Here is a 19276-nt window from a genome sequence, read left to right on the forward strand (position 1 = left end):
GACCTGTTGTTATAAAGCAGAGGTAGGAATTTATGGTCCAAATATGATGCAAACTAAAATGTGACAAAATTTTTGTTATTAAGGGGTTGTAAGAAAATATAATTCATTTGACCCTAATCATTATATTTCATCCTGCACTGATTTAGTGACTTAAAATTACATCTTTCTGATGTTGCACATAAATTATTTGCTTCTAGAACCAATAACACACACATGGCAAATATGCTTGTTATCAATTTTTAGAATCAACTGGAATATGAATATCTTTGTTTTTTTCCAGATAACCTGAAGTTCTGTTGACTTCCTAGGAGAAGGAAAGATGGCTGGGTGGCAATTATGAATAAACCAGAGGAGAAAACACTACCATCCTAATAGACAAAGTGCCGGAGAGGCTTTGCAAAATGGCCAATTCTGGTTTTGTGAAACAGCTTTATCTCTACCTTACGCCAGCCATACAGTCTAAGCTTAAATGTAGAAGTTTGGAAAGAAACAGGTTGTGTTTGAGGGCCTGGAGACCCGAGATACTCACATTTTTTACTGCAGTCCACATGGATGCTTTGAAATTCCAGGGCGCACAGTGTTTTCAACTCACGGTCATCAAAGAATCTGCTGATACTTATTGCAAAGTTGTAACTGGGAAGCATCATTAACACATTATCTATGGTTTCGATAGATCCAGGAAATTCACGGTCTGTGATTCAGAGAACAAGAGATTAGCTTCAACTGCAAGAGAGTAATGAATCTTCCAGGACAACAAACTTCCCCAAGACGGTTAAACCATTCTCGGAGAATTACCCATCTAGCAGATGATCCTGGAGAAAGTACTGCCATTAAGACACTGAGCTTGTTCGCCTTGATAGCTTGTAGCACGGATTCATCAATTACAAAGTTCAAGGGCAGAGCACTCATGGGAGGGGAGCTTGCAGGACCGGAAGTTGCTCTGGTGAGTCAGGGAGTGAGCGGGGAGCGGATGTGAAGCCCTGGAACATGACTGTGCACAGCTGTAGGTTTTACAAACACTGTCCCACAGGCTCTCCTCCGCTTCCTTCCGACAGAATCGGAACACGCGCATCAAAGCCGTCAGCGCTGCTCCACAAACAGGGAGCTGGGCTGGGCTGACTGGAAATATCAAGGAGAAGCTGGCTGGGTGAGACATGGACCACAACGGTGACTGTCAGGAGGGAGTGACAGGTGGTCTGAGGAGAGGTACGAATAAGAAATCATGACGGAGAGATAAAGGAACACAGGGGATTGTCATGGCCACGTGGTTTTGGCTGTTGCATGTTGGAGCAGTGTCAGATCCAGACATTTTATGGAATTCATAAAAGAAAGAGGATGTTTAGCAATGGAGAGGATGTACAACTGAGTGCTCAGCATGTTGACTTTGGAACTTCGTTTTGGTTCCATTGGTCCTATCTGGCGCAAAGGGCTCTCTCTGGCATTGCATTGATGGGAGAAATAAAACTCATCTATGCTTTACGTCATTGCAACCTGAAAATATCATCAAAGCACAGGGACATAGAAAGCTTTTACTAAAGTGGAAGTGGCACTCGATACCTGCTAAAGTCGTTTCTGCGCACCTGTCCGTGTACGGGATCTTAGGTCCTCAACAAAGAACTCATAGCAATGTACTCTCAAGATGATCGGCTTAGATCTGAGAGGGCTGGTGGAGCCTCTGAAAATGTAATGCTGAGGGACAGCCTCCTCTGTGCTGACTGAGCAGGATGTCGTCTGTGCACTCAAAGCGGAGGCACTCTGAGTGAGAGGGACTCTACCGCCAAGTCTACAGGGATCGCTCCCATCAGAGAAAACGACACCCCCCAAACCACAGATTCTTCCACTGTACAGGAAATTCAGCTTCACTGCAGTCTTATGGGACCACCATTGTACGTGCAGTCTGTCACTGACCAAGATGTCACTATGCAGCACATGACCGTGACAGGGCTGACCACTGGAAGAGTCTAGAGATAGTATACCAAATTCAGGGAGTGAGCAGGAACGCGTAGCTCCTGCTTGGCTTTGAGCCTACTGGGCAGGGGCTCAAGTTTGCCTCTCATGGTGCAATATCCCCCTTTGGAGAGGTGTGCAAGACATTGAAGATGCACTTGGCCCACACACTGGTTCACTGTGTATGTGGCCGATGCTTGACATCAGGGATGAGTCTGGAAGCCTCTTTGGGTGGGGTTCTGCCTCTTCGGGGGAGCTGAATTGATTAACACAGTTCAAAGTTCACGTTTATATGGAAATTTAACTAAGGAATGTTCTAAAAACAAACAAATGCTATATTTGATAATCAGCCAGCAGTCAGCCTCTCTTTAAATTTCATAATCAGAGAAAGAAGGTGGGACGAACCCACTGCTGGAATCCTGCTAAAATCAGGCCTCGCAGGAAGGGAAAATGGTTTCGCGAGGATATTTGTTGCACATTTATTGTTTCCTTCTGAAAACGTCTCATTAGGAGCTTCAAGATGTGCTGCGTTAGAGCAGGCAGAGTCGGGGCGCAGGGCCTTCTGCTCTCCTGTCTCCTCTCTTGCTCCCAGCTGAGCACTGTTAAGATTTTAAAGCTTAAGGACTGAGTCTAGCAGGGGGGCGGGAGGTGGGGCTATTTCAAAGGAGATAAACGGTTTGCACACTTGTATTGCCACTTCTTAGTCTTCTAAATTTTCCGTCATGAAATCAGAGTGATGCCGAGTCCAGCTCCTTCGGAGGGCTTGGCTTTGGTCTTTCTCCTCCCCCTTCCTCTTCCCTTCTCCCTGCCATCTCTCGCTTAACCCCACCGCCCCGTCTCTCGCATATCCGCTCCACAAATACTTGCTGATTTCCAAAGGGCATAGTTCTCCAGATTCCTGGCAAGTCCATGCTTAAGCATCACTGCCATTATCCGCGAGCTCGTCACCCTCGTTTATTTACCGCGCCTCCTGGGGACGGGGATGGCGTGTGGAGCACTCACTCTGGTACTGCAGGAAGGTGTGCATGACGACGCTGAACGCAGTCGAGAAGTAGTTGAAGAGCGTGAGCTTGATGAAGGCAGAGGTGCCGCTGGAAAACAGGTAGCTCCCGAGGTACATGAGCGGGATGACGGACCAGCCGTACAGCAGGAAGATGAGCATCGTGCCCAGGAAGTGGTAGTGGTCCACCAACGAGTTCACCCCGCAGTATTTGAACACGCCCTGAGACAGAGGCAGACGGAAGGGCAAGATGAAGGACGCTGCGCAACGGGAGGTCAAGCCAGAGCACCCAGGAGGCGGCAACCTTGTCCAGCCGCGGAGCTATTCATTACGCTCATCAGTTGACCCATTAAAAAAAAAAAGCCTTAGCTTATGAGCAGGAAGTAAACCACCGCTTCCTCAATAGAGGACTTTCATGAACAGACGGACTATACTTGCATTTTGTTTTTTTTCCCCCCATTTGGAACAGGATTGCTTTTTATTCTCCACCTGCTATGATTAAAGTCAAAGGAATTATGTTTGCATTAAGCCCAAGTCTGAGTTTTTCCAGAAAAAAATGATCTAGGAAGTAGACGATTTCTCTGCGGCTTCACCCCGGGGCTGCTCCAGCCTTGTGTAACCAACCCGGCCTCACTGTCCACATCCAGACCTCCTCCTGGCGCTGCTCCGTACCCCACATCCCTAAACCCTACTTCAGCAGCTTGGGGGCCTCCTTATTCACGTAATCCTCATTCCATTTGAGAATCAGACAGGAAGCCAGAAATCTTGAGTGAGCTAGATTAGGGAGAAGGGAGCCTGCAGAGCTATTAAAGAATTTTCCAGAAACATATACGATAATAGTTGGTAATCGCAGTTTCTCTGAAGATAGCGAGGTTGCTCCTTCTGAGCAACCACAAAATTATTTAGCCGGGTCACGAACAGATGGAAACTAAGGGTTAAACTAAGACTTTCCCCTGTCGCAGCCCTGTGATGCTCTTAGAAGTCGTTTATATTTAAGCAACGGAGTTTAAAGACAGTTTATGAAGAGAATTAAGGATCTTAGGGGAAAGAATCCAAACAGCTATAACTACAGCGGTTTCCCACATTCCAACTAAGAGGATGAAATAAAAATAAATAGTCAGAAAAAAATTGCAGGTAACTTAGGAGCAGCTTTGTTCCAAGGCTTATAATGCTTAGGGGTGTCTCAAATTAGAATCTATTTCAAAGAAAATTTAAATTTCTACTTGGATACATGAAGACACATATCCTATTTTTTGCTAGGGTATGACTCAACAAGATAAAGATGTAAATTCTCCCCAAATTACTCTAAGTAGAAATAGCAACAGGATTTTTTTGAAATTAGATAAGCTGATTTTAAAAATGACATGTAAACAAACGAAACCTGTCAAGATAAGCAGGAAACTCTGCAGAAGATTAATGCAGGAGATAAGAAAGTTCTATCCAAAAAATATAATTAAATGAATCATCAAAGTACCATAATTAAAACAGATTGGTAGTGGCACATTACAGATATCAATGGAATAGAATAAAGACTACAAAATATACTTAAATGCATATTGTTAACATACATCAAAAGCATTGTTTCAAATCAGTGGCTGTCAAAAAAAAAAAGATGGCAGAACAACAGGTTAGCTATTTAGGAGAAAAGATTGATTAAAGAAGTACAGTTTAGTGGTTGATAGATGGTCACGGGGATGGGGAGCACGGCATAGGGGATGCAGTCAGCAGTGACGTGATGGCTGTGTGCAGGGCCACACAGGTGATCGTTTCATAAACTATATAAATGTCTAACCCATGTACTGTGTACTTGAAACTAATAATAACATAAAACAAAATAAAATAAAATGCTTAAAAAAAAAAGAAAAAACAGAGATGATAAAGATACAAACAAAGGTGGGAACTGTGGACATGGAAAGCAGGGGTGGGTCAGAGTGGAAAAAAAAAATGGAATCCTTATTTGGCTCTTTACCTAAAAATAAGTTCATGAATGAGAAGGACACAGCAAAATATGACACTGGCAAAGTAGCTGTGCCCAAAGCATAATGGCCTGATGGCAGCGGGGGAGGGTGCTCCCTGAGAAATTTCTAGAACTGAGCTGTACAGTGATGAAAACAGTATATCTTAAGGCTTATGAGAAACATATCTCCAAAGTGACACTGACTTAGCTATCCAACCCCTTGTGAGGCTGGCAATTTTAATATTCACTAGAATTTACTCCCATCAAGAGATGAGCCCTCGTCTGTCTTCCCTATGCTGTGTCCCTAATCCCTGAAACACAGACTAACTTACAGAAGAAGCTCACTGTTTGCTGAATAAATAAACAGCTTTCACGGGGTGAGGGAGCGGGGGCTTTCAAATGTGTCCGACACGACGTCTGGAGATCGTGAAGAAAGGCACAGACTGCGTGAGAGGGAAGCCTCACCACTCAGCACCTCTGGAAACATAACTCACCAGAAAAGTTACTTGTTCTGTTTTCCCATCTTCACGCACGGGCTCAGGTGCAGGAAAAGGCAGAGGACTTTAGTAAACCCCACAGAGAATCTCACAGGTGGCAGGAAAAAGTGTCGGGGCAGGCAGTTCGTCAGGCAGGTAGTTCACTGGTGCCAGCAACATAGTTAGATTAATCCTCGCCTCTGACATATGAGCAGTAAAGTCACCTGCTTTGTGACTCTGATAGGTAGAGAAAGGGCGAAACAGGAATCCTGGCTTCTAGACAAAGTGACACAATCTTGTCTCCTCTTGCTGGGTCTAAGAACAAGTCCAGGTGGTGGCATTTCCCAGAACCAGAGCAGGGTGAGGGAGAGTCTCATCGAAAACAAGGGATATCCGAGTCAGACAAACAAGCAAAGGCGAGTCCATACGGAGCACCCAGTCTGAGGATCATGAAGAGGGATTCTGGGTGGGGAGAGAGGATAGAGAGGGGATACGAAGAGCAGACCGAAAGGATAGAGAAGCAGGTGTCAAAGTAGAGTAAGATGCCAAGGCAGATGGAACAGCAAATATGGGAGCAGAAGTAAGTTTAAGTACGTTATCCAGGATGGCTCTGAATGTATAAATGACGCTGAGCTTTGGAGCGACCCCAATCACTGTTCTAAATCTGTACTAGCTGTGAGCCTCAGTGTCCTTGCCTGTAAGTATTATGCAGTAAAGTCACCTCAGGTAACTGTGTTATTGAATGACATAACACATAAAAAACACATGACAAGCAATTTTTCTTATGAGCCACAAATGGCAACATTGGCATAAGTATTAATAATGGATGGTCTTATTTACAGACCTATTAACCAGGAAATGATAGCTGCTGAGCCAGCAAGTTTACAGTCAGACAAAGACAGGATCCTTGGCATGGAGACGAAAGGGTCCGGGGTTTCCTGAGGATTCCAACACAAATCGCAGGGCAAGAAGGGAGGTGGCGATGCCAGAGGCCACGCCTGGCTGGGCGTCCCCAGCGGCTGAGGGGAGAGATGAGAGTCACGGGCTCACAGAGGTGCTGGTCTGCCCGCTACGCAGGCCGGCTGGCGGGTAAGGGTGAGCAGAGGGCCCGGCAGGCAGAATGCGGCAGGGGTGCGCGCTGTGGCAAGCGGAGGGAAGCCCTTCTCTGCTCTCTGACCTGGGGACTCTGCGCGAACGGTGCTCAGTGCGCCACCACCATGATCCTCGGCCCGATGGCCCCAGGCCCGGTCCACGCTGAAAGCTGTTCTGGCTGCTGGGACCCCGGCTTTCCTTCAGAGCCACTCCAGGGGGCCCTGTGCAATAATCACATGTTCTCTTATGACTGTGGGGGCCAAACTGACCCAAGGATTCTCCCTTTTCCTCCAACAACTGATTTTACCGTTCCATGGTATAGTTTGAACTGGAAACTGATAGTTCAACTTCTTGGGTGGAAACTGCTATCTTATAATGCTGCTTTCACTTCTCTGTCTGTTGCTAAAGAGTGAACCATTTGAGGGCTGAGACATTATTCTATTCACATCTAAGTCCCCAGTACCTCCTGGACAGAAGGGAGTTTTACTCACATGTTTACCCCTTGCAACTGTACAGCTTCACACCTCCCCCGCCCGCACGCACACATACAAAAGAAGTTGTCGAGTTCACTAATGAGGAAAGTCGGTTCATTACATGCTCGCTCGCTATTTAGGCCACGTCCTCAGCATCTAAAATCCGGTGTCAGAGTCAAAATTAGTTCTGCTTTGCAGACCTAGCCATCTTAGAATTAGGGTATGAAAGAGAGAGGGAGGGAGAGTAAAGGAGGAAGTGGGAAAAGAGAGAGAGAGAGTGTGTGTGTGTGTGTGTGTGTGTGTGAGTGTGTGTGAGTGTGAAGAGCAACAGGAAGCCTCACTTAGGTCTTTATCCTAAACTGCTTGTTACAGTCCAGCTTTACCCGAGGGCTCAGCGCTGGGAATCGGTGGGCGGTGGCCTATCTATATGGGTAGTGAGGGTCGAGTGACAGCCCTTCAGAGTTCTGGGCCAGGGCATCATGCTGAGAATTCCATGGGAAATCAGCTAAAGAGAGACTTTTCAGAGGAAAACAGTTTCTCCAGTTGAAAGTATACGAGGGAGAACATTTCCGCGGTGTGGTTTCCACGATATATTCTCTGGCATAATAATCCAAAGTAGCTTTAAATTTCTTTACAAGTTTTATCTTAGGACACAATTAGTTGGACAGGAATTTCCCCTGGTTGACGCAGGAAAATGAGCCTGCATGAAACTTCAGCTAACACTCACCAGCAGTAAGCAGCAGGAGACAGAGAAGATGATGAGATCCCACAGCAGAGCAGAGAGCCAGTATGCGAGGACATAGACGCCGCTCACGAACTGGATGTGCTTGGACTTAGAGGTTCTCTCGGTCACCGTCTGGAAGCTGAAGCTACCGACCACAACAGCCATGCCAAAGGCCAAACACAATACTATCTGTAATCCACTTCTATGCCTACAGAAGATGGCAAAAAATAAAATAAAATAAACGCTGACACTGAAGTAGGAAATGATTTCAGTAGCTAATTTCAAATGTATATGGCCAAACTGCAAGGGGATATATAGCAAGGCTCAATTTCAGGAAGAGGAAAATCATACATACACTAGGTGAGAATCATGAACAGGGAGAGGCTGAGGCTTGTTGACAACTTTAATGGAAGCACTGGGGCCAGAAAGTGACATAAAGAGAATGTTGTCTAGCACCGTCAGAGACATTGCAGCTGAATGGTATGCCTCGTTATTGAACAAAACAGTAAGCACTGTTTGGTTTTGCTGAACCACGATGGAAAACGCAATAATGGAGAAGTCACGGCACTCTTTATGTTCCATTATGTAATTTGTTATATTACCTAGAAGAGAGAAACTGGTGAGTCAACATGTAATAGCTCACCTACTCCTTATGTTGGAGAGGAAAGACCAAGCAAAGGGCTGCTTACAGCATTAAGAAAGATAATGCAGAAAGTGTGTTCGACATGGTTACCAAAGGTAAGCACTGAACAAATCGAGTATAGTTATTTACACTATCTTCGAAAAATTAGTTCGGAAGAGTCAATCTATTAAGTCTCAGCTACTTGTTTTTAGAAATAGTAAACTAAAGGGCAATCTTCAGATCTGGGAACTGACACTCCACCCTATGAGAGCTTAGAGAAACATATTTGTTTCTGGTCAGAATGAAAACCCCATGCTGCATTGCACGACGCAGTATTTTGGGTCTTTACCCATCCTCTGAAGAGCGATGCAATAGCTGAAAGACACCTAATAATTTTTGTGGCCAGTTGTCTCGAAGTGTACGTTTTTTGGGGCCTCTGACTTAGCTGCCTCTACAATATTGGTAATTAGTAGGAAAACAAAGAAACGTGTAGCTAAACACCACAGTTAAGTCCCTTCTTTGCGAGTGCCACAAACAGGCCTTCACGTAGCAGAAGCCTCTTTCTTTCCTGCGCGTCTCACCTTGCACTTCACGAAGTTCTTGATTTCGAAGCTTTAGAAAAATCTTAAGGTTCTTTGTGAGTTTCAGAGCCAAATCGGAATTCCCTGAAACTGAGTAAGGCACAATTGTATGACCATATTGACTCAAGTCCATTTCTCTGGCGTGCACCTTAGATTTTAAGGTTTGAGTTGTTAAGAGATATGAAGTGACAAACAAAATCACTGCTATCTGTAGCAGCATCAATTTCCAGTGACGCCAACTGAATAGTGCTCGCTTTATAAACATGGAATAAAACTGCTGGCAGTAAAGTGGAAACTAAAATGAGAAGGAAAACACAGCATTACAACTGTTGGTGACTCAAGTGAGATATTCATATTGAAATCCATTAATAGAAATGCTTTTATAGCAGAAGATATACACATATAATACAAATATATCCTTGAATTGGACCTAGGAAAACAACAAGATGGTGTGAAAGGTTTTACTTGTGTAAGGTATTAAGGGAAAGAATTATGGTCTAGTTTTGGTTTCTGATCTAACTACATGGAAAATGTTATCAAGACGATTTTATTCATTAATATGCTTGTATTTCTGATCCGAAAAACAAAATTGCATCTATTTTTTTTACTTAATACCGAACCATAACCTTTCTATTTCTCCACTTTAAAAGGATATATCCCCATGAAATTTGTATGGAACTATTATTATTTACTAGGTTTTAATATTCAAACGATGATTCATTTGAATATTAAAAAAATGCAAAAAAAAAAATGCCCCTAATCTAATCAACCAGTATCATCTGATTACAACTGTCATAACTCTTGGGTCCTGTATTAGATCTGAACAAAGGGAAAATTTATGAGAAAATGAATGAGAATTTCTCAAAGGGATTCTGAATAATGGCAATGGTGAGAGTTGCAGCTGTGACCTTTATCTAGAATGCATTTTCCTGCACTGGGAAATCACATCTGGCTGGGTCTTCTGCGGCTAAACTCCAAACATCATTTCAGTTCAGATATTAAACAAAGTGTACATGTTATGCCCAAGCCAAACACACTAGGTTTAAATATGCTCACCCCAGTATTAAATTGAACGGTAGCAATTTCATTCAATCCGGAAAAAGCTGATGTATTGTCATCTCTGGGCCTAATCTCATTCTGCTTCAAGTCTTGTCTTATTTTTTGGTCCTTCAGGGAGGGGGACTGGAGAGGTTGACTATCCATTTGAGAATCCGCCAGCTTACTGATCCTATATACACACAGGTACACATAAAAAAAGCACAAAACATTTCGACTGTAGCCTCAGTCCATTTTTGGGGAGAATGTCAAACAAGGTTCCAAATTTGGAAGACTCCTTGGTTTTTGTCACCGATTTCCAGGTGTATTGTTTTGAGGCAGCATGGTATCAGTGGCCCCCAATAAACAGGTCAGAAGACTAACAGCAATTCGTGGCAAAGTCTCAACAGTTCTGAGAAACTTTCATCACGAGATAAACAACTATAATATATTTTATGTTTCATTAAACTGAACTTATCCAAGTTAAAGGACTTACCTTTAATCAAAGATAATAACTCTCCTTTGAGGGTTAAAATGTTCTTTATTATACAAAATGATGGGGACATTTGATAGGTTTGTTTTTAAGTCCTTACATTTCCCACTACTGCCTATGTCTGAAGCTGAGTCTTTGGGTGTAGATGCTTGAGAAGAATAGACAGATATACACAAGTAATTATAATCTACAGAGAAAAATGCTAAGTAGAATAACAGAAAAAATACATATCACAGTATACTGAGAGACAGGAAAGATAATTACGCCGCTGAAGTAGTAAAACACTTGGTGGACAGTACATGATGAAAGGTATATTTTTTCTAAGCCACAGAACTATCAAGACCTTCGGACTACCTGCCTGTCAGTATTTGTATGGGATACGACATTAACACATTCTGTAGTATGACAGTCACGAGTGATGAGTAGATCGATGACTTCTGTACCCTTTAAATCCATGAATCAAATTCATATTAAAACCTGCTTTAAAACGTCCCTACGGCATGTTTGCTGTTTCATACTAAAAAATTTGAGGACCATTATGCTTTTTTTTCAAATTAGTATTTTTTATCATTTTGAGTTTCAAGTATACAGTATATTGGTTAGACATCTGTATAGTTTATGAAATGATCCCTCTGATTACTTTTATCTTCCCTCCGTCTCCACACAGCCATTACAGTAATGCTGACTGCATTCCCCAAGCCCTGCTCCCCATCCCTGTGACCATCTATCAGCTACTGATTTGTACTTCTCTAACCCTTCATTGCTTTCTTCCAGACCCCCACCCTCTGGCTGTCACTAGATTGGAGAACTATTATGCCTTTAAAATATAATCACTGAATTTTTTTGTCTTCTTTTTATTCTTCATATTTTATTCATTGGTAATACATTTCCATTAGGAAATCATCAGAAAATATAAAATAGTGAAAGGAAAAAATTCCTATTACCTAGAGATAACCTCGATGAGACATTTTCCACACGCAAGTAAAAACAGACACAAGCATACACACACTCTCTTCAAAGTGGCATCCAAATTATATTTAGTCCATTTACATGCAAAGTAATTACTCATATATTTGGATTTATAGCTAACATCTTGTCATTTGTTTTCTATTTATTTTCTTTTTGTTTTATTGAAGTATGACTGACAACATTATATATATATATATACATATATATTTTTTTGTGGTATAGAACATGATGTTTTGATATGTAAAACGATTACTACAATTAAGTTAATTAACATATCCATGACCTCACATAATTACCCTTCTCTTTTGGTGATAAAAAACACTTGCGAGTTACTCTCAGAAGATTTCAAACTTATAGTACATTATTATTAATTCCAGTTACCATGCTGTACTTGTGGAGACCTGTGTCTCCAGAACTTACTCATCTTATATCTGAAAGTTCATACCTTTTGCCCAACATCTCCTCATTTCCTAGTAACTCCCATTCTACTATCTGTTACTACGAGTTCGACTTATTTAGATTCCAGATGTGAGATTATGAAGTATTTGTCTTCTGTATCTGACATATTTCACTTAGTATAATGTCCTCTAGGCTCATCTACGTTGTCGCAAATGGCAAGATTTGTGGATAAAACTTCATGACATTGGATTTGGCAATGATTTCTTGGATATGATATCAAAGGCACAGGTAATAAAAGAAAAACTAGGTTAAACTTCATGAAAATGAGAAACTTTTGTGCATCGAAAGATAGTATCAACAGAGTAAAAAATGCAACTCACAGAAAGGGAGAAAGTGTTTGCCAATTATATATCTGATAAGGGATTAATATCAAGAATATACAGAGAAATTCTAAAACTCAACACCAAAAAAACAAACGATCTGATCCAAAAAATAGGCAAAGGATTTCAATAGACATGTCTCCAAAGAAGACATACAAATGAGCAACAAACACATGAAAAGATGCTCAGCATCACTAATCATGAGGGACATGTAATGAGAACACCACCATACCCACTAGGATGGCTACTATCAAAAAAAGCGAAAACGAGTGGTGAGAATATGGAGAAACTGGAAACTCTGGGTGCTGCTGGTGGAACTGTAAAACAGTACGGCACTCCCCCCAAATTAAAAACAGAATGACGTGATCGAACAAGTCCAATTCTGCATATATGCCAACAACAACTGAAGGCAGGGTCTCAAGGGGGTATTTGTGCACCACGTTCACAGCAGTATTATTTACAGTCGCTAAAACGTAGAAGTAACCCTTGTGCATTGACTGATGAATGGGGGAGGAAAATGTGGTCTACACTTAAAATGGAATATTATTCCACATTAAAAAGGAAGGGAATTCTGACACCTGCTACAACGTGGATGAACCTTGAGGACTTTAAGCTAAGCCAAATAAGCCAGTTATGAAAGGACAACTACTGTATGATTCCACTTATATGAAGTAGTAAAAATCGTAAAGACAGATAGCGTAATGGTGGTTGCCGGGGTTAGGGGTAGGGGAGAACGGGGAGTTACTGTTCGATAAAAGATACAAATTTTTAGTTTGACAAGATGAAAATAGTTATGGAGATGAATACTGGTGAAGGTTACATAACAATGTGAAAGTATTTAACACTACTGAACCATATATTTAAATATGTTTAAGATGTTAAGTTTTATGTTACGTTTATTTTGCCATAATAAAAAAAAAATGAAAAGAAAAAAGGTAAGAAAGGTAAACTGACGATAACCTGTAGGAGAGACAACCTAAGTGTCACGGTTCAAGGTTTCAACCTGTAATTCCCATGGCAAGAAGAGCATCTATTGTGGAGATAATGACTTTAAATAATATTAATTCATTCATTTACTCATCTAAGAACATTCTTGAGTATCTACTATGTGACAGACACTGTTTGACAAAACAGACATGGTCTGGCCATCATCGAGCTAGTTCTAATTGTGATTACAAAGTAATCACAAAATTTTTCATCATAATTTTGCTCCCTATGTAGTTTGCCTAGAGACAGACAAGAGAACATTTGATTGAATAGCCAAGAGGCCTTTTATTATAAATTATTATTCTTATAATTTATCGTAAATTAATGAAGTTGCTTCTTAATTTATATACATCCGTCTTGTGAGCTTCACTCGTGTGAATAAATTACCCCAAGTCAACTCTGATACACTGAGAATATTAATTTAAATCCCTGAGTCTGAAAGAATGAAGTCTAGACATGACTCTGCCGTAACTTTAACGGATAAAGCACGTTTTGTGAAACTTTTTGGCAGCTAACCATCTGATTCTGCCCTATGACAGCCTGAACTCCCTGGGCATTTTCGTTCTGAACTTTTTCACAGTGCAAGAAACAAACTAAATAGTTTATGTTCAAATTAAATAAACTGTGGACACACGGTTAGGTCAAAATTTTAAAGTCATTTCTAGTACAGACTCCAAGTTGGAACTCAAAATTTTCCTATGATGACATCGATATATATATATATATATTTTTTTTTTCTTCTTGATTAACTCTTAAACCCTCTACCACAAAAAGACATATGCATCAAGGCCCAGGCTCAAAATCTTCACACATTCTCAGCTGAATACGCGGAAATACATTAACAAAAAAATTAACATATTTGAAAAAATCCATAACTGTGACTATTTTATTCCAATGTAAAGAGGTAGGGCTTGCTCTCAAGCTGATTCAGAATTTCAGTGGGGGAAATTTGTTTTTAAGGTCACTATGACTCACTTAAGGAAGACTTCTTCCATGGTAGTAATTGAAGCATCAATGTTGACAATGCCCAGCATTTTTTGTTTCTTTTCCAGATTGGTAAACAGATCTTCAAACCTGGAAGGAGAAGAGGAAGAAAAAAAGGAAGTACTAGCACTAGTCTAGGTACATTTTTTTCTCTTTTTAGTTCATTTTCTAGTAAATAGAATGTTTAAAAATATGAACACTTACTATTCTTTCTTTAACTTTCCTATTGTTCCCTTAAATTTTTTATTCTGGCAAAATATATAAAACATTAAATTTACCACATCATCGCTGTAAGTGTACAGTTGAAACACACTCCCAGTGTCATGTGCCCATCGCCACTATCCACTTCTGGAACTTTCTTTACAACCCCAACCTAAAACTCTGCAAGAATTCTCTATGCTTCCCTTCCCTCGATTTCACTTTTACTTTCTGTCTCTATGAATCTGCCTATTCTATGTGCCTCATATAAGTTGGAATCATACAATATTTGTCTTTTTTGTGCCTGGCTTATTTCACTTAGCGTAAGTCTTTCCAGGTTCATCCATGTTGTAGCATGTACCAGAAGTTAATCCCTTTTTAAGGTTGAATAATATTCATCGTGTGCCTATACATGTTGCTTTTCCACTCATTCAATGGACAATTTGGGTTTTGTGAAAATTGCTGCTATGAACATTAGTGTACAAACATGTGTTTGAATTTCCGCTTTCAATCACTTTGGGTATATTCTTAGAAGCAGAATTGCTGGATCATACAGTAATTCTACGTTTAACTTTTTGAGGAACCTCCATACTGTTCCACAGAAGACATAACATTTCACATCCCTGATGGCAATATGCAGGGTTCCAATCTCTCCACACGCTTACCAGCATTTTTTTTTTTTGATTTGCTCTTCCCTAATGAGTAGTTATGTTGAACATCTTTTCATGCATTTATTGGCAATCTGTACATCTTTAGAGAAATGTCTATTCACAGGTCTTTTGCCTATTTTTAAAAATTAAATTTATTGGGGTGACATTAATAAAATTACGTACGTTTCAAGTGTACGATTCAATAATATATCATTGTATATTGCATGGTGTGTTCACCACCCAAAGTCACATCTCCTTGCATCATCGTATACTTGACCCCCTTCCCCCTTCCTTAATTACCTCCCCATCTCTCCCCGTTCTCTCTGCTCACCACTAAACTGTTGTCTGTGTCTGAGTTTTTGTCTTGTTTGTTGCTCTCAGTTTTATATCTCATTTTTAATTAGGTTGTTTGTTAGATACATTTTCAATATTGTTTTGTCCCATAATAATTTCTGGTCAGCCATGGGAGAAATTTAGTAGATCATTCTTCAGTGTAATGCTTATTGTGAAGCAAATGCAAGTAAGAGATATTTACCTTAGCAAATTTCTCCCCACTGTAACCTGATCTTTGATATAAATGTTTATTCTTCTAAAGAATTATCAGTTTATTTTCTACAACTGTTAAGGACTAGAGCTAGCTGATAAAAGCTAATTTATTCACATGTGGTTCCTACATCAAATGAAAAAGAGTTCTCAAAGTACAGGAGGTATAAATCACTAAATGACAGAAAATGGAGTTACTGAAGCAGAAGCTGGGAATTAAGAAAGATCTAATCACACACAATGCAATATACAGGTTGTATTACTGAACTGTACACTTGAAACCTATACAATATTATTAACCAATGTCACTCCAATAAATTTAAAAAATTAGAAAAAAAACGAGTTAAAAAAAGATTTAATTAAATAGGTGAACTGTGTGGAAGTTTTGCTAATTGTGGTGCAGTTACATCAAGGATTCTAAAAAACAGTTTTACCAGGGAGAATTAATATTGTTTTATGTTGAAAAGATCTCCAGAAACACATCACTTCTTAAACGCACCTCCATTCCCAGTAAGGGACTATTAAATCCACATGTCTGATTACCCTCAGAGATGGTGGACTCAAAACTCATTTTCTAAATTTCCTCCATACCTGAGGCTGAATTCCATTTCCACCTAACTTCACCTTGTTGTGATTATTGGTTCTACTCTGACCCCTAGGTTCAATCTGACCCCTCTTTTTATGACAACTCTTCACATATTTTATGGTCATTTTCCTCTTCCTCTTGAATTTCAGTGGAATCCGTGCTGTGTATGTTTTTCATTTATCTTCAAGAGTCCATATATTCTGTTAAGGACTATTCTATATTATTGTTATTATTATTACTGTTATCATCATCACATTATTATTGCAATGTCTTTGACTGATTTTGGTACCAGAGTAATACCGGCCTTATAAAGCGAGTTGGGAAATGTTTCCTTTACTCGCATTTTCTGGAAAAGTTAGTATAGAATTGCTCTTTTCATCTTTAAGTGTTTGGTAGAATTCATCCATGAAGCCATCTGGGTCTGGAGTTATCTCTGTGGGAATGTTCTAAAGTACAAATTCAACTTCTTTAATAAATAAAGAGGTTTTCAAATTATATACTTCTTCTTGAGTCAGTTTTGGTAATTTGTGTTTTTCAAGGATTTTTTTCCATTTCATCTAAGGTGTCAAATTTATTGGCACAGTTGTTTATAATATCCTATTAGTTTTTTAATGTATTATCTGTAGAAAAGGTAATGATATCATCACTCATTCCAAATACAGGTAATCTGTGTCTTTTCTCTTTTTCTTTCTGATTAGTATGACTGCAGTTTTACTAAATACACTGGTCTTCTCAAAGAAGCAGCTTACAACTTTGTTTAAAAATCTCAAGTTCACTTTTGTTAGCCATATTCTACAGATTAGAATATAGGCACTGAGGTTACAAGTATTGCTTCTAAGTCTTTCTCATTTTTAATGTGAACACATGTATGTGTAAAGCATTGAGAGCTGTGCACAGCACAAATTAAATGAATAATTAATGAAACGATCTAAGTCTTGGAAATAACCAAGAACTTGTCATTTCATTATTTTCCTCCTACAGTGGAAAAAAAAATTATCTTTAACAGGATAATTTTAAACCAACTATTCGTTTAGTAGGATCTCGGGTGCCTGACTCCCGCCGTTATTTCCTGCATTCTACCCAGGAGCTCTACACCAAATGAAGCAGAGCAATGTCCTAAAAGCCCCGCATCTTTTCTCGCGCAGGGCAGCCACCTTGCGTTTATGGGCTATGTAGATAGCAATGACTTCAGACAGGAAGATGAAAACGGCACACTCCCTGAAGGTCAGTGATGCTCATACTCGCAGCTGGGATGGGAATCCCAGGTAGAATGATCATCCCCGTGTCTTCCCTCTCTAGTTAATTTGGCTAATCACTGAGGTCAAACTGTTTTATCTGTGTCCTTGTCACTTTGCTCCAAGAGTTGTTATTTAAGCTACTTTTTTCTTTCATCGTCTTAATATTTCTCTGGATCTTATTCACCATCCATACAATTTGTATACTATGAACATCTTACTGTTAGTTATCCCTTATTAACACCGTGAAGCGACAGACAATAGGTTGCAAACCCACCTCCCCCACAAAAAATCCCAGAAATAAAAGTAGCAAACCAGCCTTGAATGAACTCGAGTTGATGAAGCGATCTCCTGTTCACTGAGAGAACTCTTCAGCTGTGAACGTCTCAACTGTAGCTGGCAAATGACAGCTGTAAGTGGAGACCTGGCTTGCTAGCAAAATACTACTCACTAAGCTTGCTAAACCTGGAAAACTAAAAACGACTTCTGGTCACCCAAACCATCCATCTAGAACTCTTTGAATCTATACCTGTGTACATACTCTTTGGGCAAGTTAAATGATAATTCAGCTCTAGTATGCTTTTCCAAAGTGGCATCTGGAATATGAGACTGAATCACGCACAGATCTTTTCGACATCGAACTGTGGTTCCATCTCCATGATGACATGATATGTAGCACCTGAGAGAAATCATTTAGAAGACCAAATGAAGCAGTTCTGTACTTTTTCATCTGGTAAGACCCACCGTGGCTCTCCATGGCTCAGGTTGCCTAGGTCCACAAGGAAGAAGACACGGTACGTCACAAGACATTTTATTATGACTTTAGGGAGGATCACACCTAAAATTTCCCAATGTTGTTAAAAGAACCAAGACACTGAATAAACAGCGACTTCCTCTATAATTTCAATCATTTTCTTAATGAACGATAACCTAGTGCATAAAACCAGACACAACAGATGGATGCAGAAAGGCCCCTGTTTTCTGGCTACTCAGAAGTTTTGAAACTGTAATCTCGATAAACATTCATTTATCGTCACTGGTTGTTCAGCATGTAGCAGGCATTCATTTAGGTCTGGGGACACAGCAGGGAAAAAAAGCAGACAAAAATTCCTGTCCTCGTAAAAGCTACTTTCTAGCGAAAGGGGACAGATAATAATGATGAGGAATAAGTTAAAATGTATACTGTGTTAGAAAAAATAAAGCGGAGAGAGGAGATATGAAATGTTGAAGGAAGGTTGTTAAATTTTAGAAAGCCTGAGAATATACTTATTGATTACAGACCTTAAAGAAATCAGAGAACTACTGTACTTACTTAGAGTTTGCCTATATGAAGAAATTATTTTCAGGAATTAAAGGAAAAAATCATCGATTTTAAATATCTGCATTTCAAGTGGTCACTGTATTTGCATTTATGTTTCTTAGTAAGATTTGAATCATAGGTCTTATGTATAGGTCTTCTTAGCTGAGAATTCGGTTTATTTACCTGGCTTATCATAGTAGACATGACACTTTATTCCATTTCACAAATGAGGCTACAGACATCCAGAGAATAGAGTGACTTATCTATTATTTACTAGCTATGGGAACCAAAACTACCTTTGGATTATTTACAAAATAATACCGTTTTTCATTTCTCAGGCATCATGACAAAATAAGCTTCTCAGTTATCTTGTCCTTCTAAGATTCAATAAAAAATGCCTTCGGAGAGCTGAATGCTGATAGCAACACGGAATGTCCTGTGCCATCAAAGAAGCAAACACAAATCCTAGGCTTCTGACAAAAATGTAAAAAATCCAGGTAAAGCATATTTAAAGTTTAGCATCTATAAGAGAAATGAATACCCCAAAACCTTATATCTTTTAAAATATCTAGCTATACTAATTATTTTACCAATAATTAGTAAAATTAGTGAATAAAATTAGAATTTATTTATTTATTTATTAGA

General features: G+C 39.9%; 1 protein-coding gene across 1 annotated transcript in view; it reads right to left on the minus strand.

Annotated features, from left to right (window-relative positions):
• The window catches only part of LOC120584557 (ATP-binding cassette sub-family A member 3-like), a 109670-nt gene that overhangs the window by 24759 nt on the left and 65635 nt on the right, over window positions 1-19276 (minus strand). The window contains 9 exon segments of the mRNA XM_039840262.1: window positions 530-691; window positions 2950-3169; window positions 7673-7877; window positions 8025-8271; window positions 8873-9167; window positions 9929-10100; window positions 14111-14209; window positions 17861-17948; window positions 17951-18010. Of these exon segments, the coding sequence (XP_039696196.1) occupies window positions 530-691; window positions 2950-3169; window positions 7673-7877; window positions 8025-8271; window positions 8873-9167; window positions 9929-10100; window positions 14111-14209; window positions 17861-17948; window positions 17951-18010 (1548 nt within the window).

Source organism: Pteropus medius, unplaced genomic scaffold (assembly GCF_902729225.1).
Source record: "Pteropus medius unplaced genomic scaffold, Ma_sr-lr_union100, whole genome shotgun sequence".
NCBI classification, from domain to species: Eukaryota; Metazoa; Chordata; class Mammalia; order Chiroptera; family Pteropodidae; genus Pteropus; species Pteropus medius.